This window comes from Ostrea edulis, chromosome 9 (genome assembly GCF_947568905.1).
Source record: "Ostrea edulis chromosome 9, xbOstEdul1.1, whole genome shotgun sequence".
Lineage (NCBI taxonomy): Eukaryota > Metazoa > Mollusca > Bivalvia > Ostreida > Ostreidae > Ostrea > Ostrea edulis.
Window position 1 is genome coordinate 68,884,821 of NC_079172.1, and position 4,966 is coordinate 68,889,786.

Genomic DNA, 4,966 nt, shown 5'->3' on the forward strand with positions numbered 1-4,966 from the left:
ATTCCCCGGGTGACACTGCTGACTCTTTGTAAATCGGTAAAAGTTTAAATCAATGATTAACCGGCTTTTGACCGTTTTCCAGCTCTGTACTGTTTAATTAAGATATAAAGCGGGATAGAAATGCAATTTGTTAGTCTACTGATGAACTAGATCGACTTAAAAAGTTAACGACTGTTACACAAATTATTAGAATTTATTCACATGAGGTAGATTAGAATAAAAAATAAAGCATTGAATTCAGTTAGCGACAGTTACACAAATCATCAGAATTTATTCACATGAGGTAGAAGACAATAATAAATAAATCATTGGATTCATGCTGAAATAATCTATCTGTAGCATATAACTGTCCTCATCTATTCAGCCTCTTCTGAAAATCCCCCTTATCGACTGACAAAAGGCTACCACTTTGTGTCGGATATCCTGATAGGATGATACCACGACACTAGTAAGGTAGCCTACATCTACACGCCTCGGGGGAACATGTTCACTCTCAGGAGATTGTTCTTCATCATCCTGATCACCATCATCCATCCATTTCCATTCATCAACTGAAATAGAGGTGTTCAATACTTAAGGAAAGCCAAAACTAATTACAAAATGAATATAAAGCTATCAGTGGTGAATCTAGAAAATGTTCAAAAGGAGGGGGGTGCTAACCAGATTCGTATCTTTTCCGCTCCCAAAACTGGGGGATGAAGACCCCAAATTGGCAAAATAAATTGATGAAAAACAGGATTGAAACCACCGAGACTCTCTAAATCCGCCACTGTTTGCACATAATGTTATGATAGTCTGTGCATGTGTATACACAAACGTTGGGGTGATCCAGATTAGTGTCAAGTCCGAGCTCCAGGCAGGACATGGAACCAAAATTATTACGGGGGGCCATATAGTGAAAGAAGTGCTAGTTGCCGTAGGGGAAGGTGTTCTCTTGCCAAACCAGATTATACAAAATAAATTGCATATTCTAGTTTTATCTGATCAGTCACAAAATAGAATACAATAAGAATTAGACTATACATGTAAAAATATATTATTACTACAGTAACTTGATCCAAACAGTCGGGTCCCGTCGAGTTGACAGGCGCGGATCATCAGATCACACGAGACGCGAAGCGTCAACTTTGATCTGATGATCCGCACCTGTCTACGAGACGTAATCCAACACTTCGGATCAAGTTACTGTACATGTAGTAATGTTAAATTCATAATATACCCTCTTATGCATTTTAAACCCACATTTATAAGATACTAAATGTAATCCAAATTGTCAAAAATACAGATATATGTACAGTGAAATTATATTTTGTTTACGCAGTTTTGTTTGACGCGGTCAATATTTTCCACAAAAAACGTTGCGTTGATGCATTGTGACGTTATCAGTTTGAGAGAATACTGCATCCTCACAATTCAAGGGTTACTGATTCGTTACCTCGCACTAACAGGGGTTACCCCGCACTAACAGTGGTTACCTCGCACTAAGAGTGGTTACCTCACACTAACAGTGGTTACCTCGCACTAACAGTGGTTACCTCACACTAAGAATGGTTACCTCACACTAACAGTGGTTACCTCGCAGTAACAGTGATTACCTCACACTAACAGTGATTACCTCGCACTTACAGTGGTTACCTCGCTCTAGCAGTGGTTACCTCGCACTAACAGTGGTTACCTCGCACTAACAGTGGTTACTTCGCACTAACAGTGGTTACCTCGCACTAAGTGGTTACCTCACACTAACAGTGGTTACCTCGCTCTAACAGTGGTTACCCCACACTAACAGTGGTTACCTCGCTCTAACAGTGGTTACCTCGCACTAAAAAAGGTTACTTCGCACTAACAGTGGTTCCCTCGCACTAACAGTGGTTACCCCGCACTAAGAGTGGTTACCTCGCGCTAACAGTGGTTACCTCGCACTAACAGTGGTTACCTCGCACTAACAGTGGTTACCTCGCACTAACAGTGGTTACCTCACACTAACAGTGGTTACCTCGCACTAACAGTAGTTACCTTGCACTAACAGTGGTTCCCTCGCACTAACAGTGGTTACCTCACACTAACAGTGGTTACCTCGCACTAACAGTGGTTACTTCGCACAAACAGTGGTTACCTCACACTAACAGTGGTTACCTTGCACTAACCGTGGTTACCTCGCACTAACAGTGGTTCCCTCGCACTAACAGTGGTTACCCCGAAGTAACAGTGGTTACCTCGCACTAACAGTGGTTACTTCGCACTAACAGTGGTTACCTCGCACTAACAGTGGTTCCCTAGCACTAACAGTGGTTACCTCGCACTAACAGTGGTTCCCTCGCACTAACAGTGGTTACCCCGAAGTAACAGTGGTTACCTCGCACTAAGTGATTACCTCACACTAACAGTGGTTACCTCGCTCTAACAGTGGTTTTCTCGCACTAACAGTGGTTACCTCGCACTAACCGTGGTTACCTCACACTAACAGTGGTTACCCCGCACTAACAGTGGTTACCTCGCACTAACAATGGTTACCTCACACTAACAGTGGTTACCTCACAATAACAGTGGTTACCCCGCACTAACAGTGGTTACCTCGTACTAACAGTGGTTACCCCGCACTAACAGTAGTTACCTCGCACTAACAGTGGTTACCTCACACTAAGTGGTTACCTCACACTAACAGTGGTTACCTCGCTCTAACAGTGGTTACCTCACACTAACAGTGGTTACCTCACACTAGCACTAACAGTGGTTACTTCGCACTAACAGTGGTTACCTCACACTAACAGTGGTTACCTCACACTAACAGTGGTTACCCTGCACTAACAGTGGTTACCTCGCACTAACAGTGGTTACCTCACACTAACAGTGATTACCTCACACTAACAGTGGTTACCTCACACTAACAGTGGTTACCTCACACTAACACTGGTTACCTCACACTAACAGTGGTTACCTCACACTAACAGTGGTTATTTCACACTAACAGTGGTTACCTCGCACTAACAGTGGTTACCTCGAACTAACAGTGGTTACCTCACACTAACAGTGGTTACCTCGCTCTAACAGTGGTTACCTCGTACTAACAGTGGTTACCTCGCACTAACAGTGGTTACCTCACACTAATAGTGGTTACCTCGCACTAACAGTGGTTACCTCACACTAACAGTGGTTACCTCACACTAACAGTGGTTACCTCGCTCTAATAACGAATCAATAACCCTTACCTTGTGAAGATGAGAACACTGATACGGAATCAGAAAACCACAGTCTGGTGATCGGAAAACCGGATCACACTCTGTGAAATTCACAGTATCAAAAAAACGATACATTGATGGGTATATATCAAAACAGTATATACTTCTACTTCAAACTTATATACCTGGAAATTTGGGGATGATTTCATACGCCGCGTCGTCATTCCACGCGGCGTAACATCGTTGACCCTGTCCCTGCAGCTCAGTGCTTCTATTATCTCGCTCTTCCCACCGGAATGCGGTCATCGTAGCATTTTCCTGGGAAAGTACCACCCACTTCCAGTCAAACGTGACATTTGCTGTAAGTTCGATTAAAACAACCCATTCTCCTGAACTTTTGGGAATTTCATCTGTAAATTTCAAAAATATTTAGAAATGAACTAGACGTGTTATTATCTGGAATTTGAAATATCTTAGTATAAATTAGGATAAATATTTGCCTTTGTTTCACTAGAATCAACACAATTTTCCACTTCATCATACTATGCTTCATCAATCTTAACTATGTTAAAAAAAGTTAGACAGTATATCTGGTAAATTTGATTTCACAATCAGTAATGCATGAATATGATTAAGAGTTTTAACTTAATTGTTTACTATGAAGAATTCAAATTTATTAAAGAAAGACATTCTGTCTTCATAAATTGATTGAATGCTACAAATCATTTATGATATCAGTGATTAGCTGTGTGTTACAAATCGTTAATGGGATCAGTGATTAGCTGTGTGTTACAAATCGTTAATGAGATCAGTGATTAGCTGTGTGTTACAAATCGTTAATGAGATCAGTGATTAGCGGTCTGTTATAAATCCTAAATGATATCAGTGATTATCTGTGTGTTACAAATCATTAATGAGATCAGTGATTAGCTGTGTGTTACAAATTGTTAGTAATTGTAATTAAAAAAGATTTATATAGCTCCGTATCAACATTACTTCTCTAAAGCGCTTCACAAATGTGAGAGAAAAGATTATATAAAATCGATGTGCACATACATTAATGATATCAGTGATTAGCTGTGTGTTACAAATTATTAATGATATCAGTGATTAGCCGTGTGTTACAAATCGTTAATGATATCAGTGATTAGCTGTGTGTTATAAATCGTTAATGATATCAGTGATTAGCGGTATGTTACAAATCATTAATGATATCAGTGAACTTGTTCCAAATAAATTTATCTAATAGATTCAAAAGTTCTGAAAATAGCAAATAAAAAGGCTTTAGATTAAAAAATGAAACACACCTCAGATTGTCATCGGGGAAGAAAATAAAAAAATAATCCTTATAAGTTGCCTTACTGGTAATTTTGATCAATATGGTAATTTACCTGCAACTACAGCTCGTGTCACATTCCACTGCCCTAACTCTGGGAGGGAACCAGTGATACCCAAAACAAGATCTTCGCTGTTGGTAACATAGTGGGTCCGAAATTGGACCCACACAGTCTTCTCTTTAATTTCCATGGTAATTCAGAATTTAAGTTACAGAAACAGCGAACACTGTCTTGAATTCACGCTTCCACTGTCGTCAGGGGAGGTGCGGTTATCATCTCCGCACAGCCAATCAGAATCGCGGAAGAATTGTCCGCCATTACCTCCGTCAAAACTTATGATGACGGAGGTTTTGAGGTACAGATGTTTTAGCCTGATTACTTCGAGTTCTCATAAAATTGGTGGAATTGTGTGCATCGGGGAAATGCAACAGTGATTCACGTTACCCAGAAAGG

General features: G+C 40.3%; 1 protein-coding gene across 1 annotated transcript; it reads right to left on the bottom strand.

The window, feature by feature from the left end:
* Positions 1–360: 360 nt before the first annotated feature.
* Positions 361–4,703, bottom strand: LOC130050599 (starch-binding domain-containing protein 1-like). Its single transcript, XM_056150839.1, has 3 exons — positions 4,568–4,703; positions 3,362–3,586; positions 361–551 (listed from the first exon to the last, which is right to left on the bottom strand). The coding sequence occupies exons 1-3, from the start codon at positions 4,701–4,703 to the stop codon at positions 361–363; spliced, it is 552 nt and encodes a 183-aa protein (XP_056006814.1).
* Positions 4,704–4,966: the final 263 nt, after the last annotated feature.

Bases quoted from the DNA above. Each gene is read 5' to 3' on its own strand.
- LOC130050599 (XM_056150839.1), bottom strand. From the start codon at position 4,703: ATGGAAATTAAAGAGAAGACTGTGTGGGTCCAATTTCGGACCCACTAT. The intron at 3,587-4,567 runs GTAAATTACCAT...TGAAATTTACAG, and splicing joins GACACGAGCTGTAGTTGCAG to ATGAAATTCCCAAAAGTTCA. The intron at 552-3,361 runs GTATATAAGTTT...CCTCTATTTCAG, and splicing joins AATCATCCCCAAATTTCCAG to TTGATGAATGGAAATGGATG.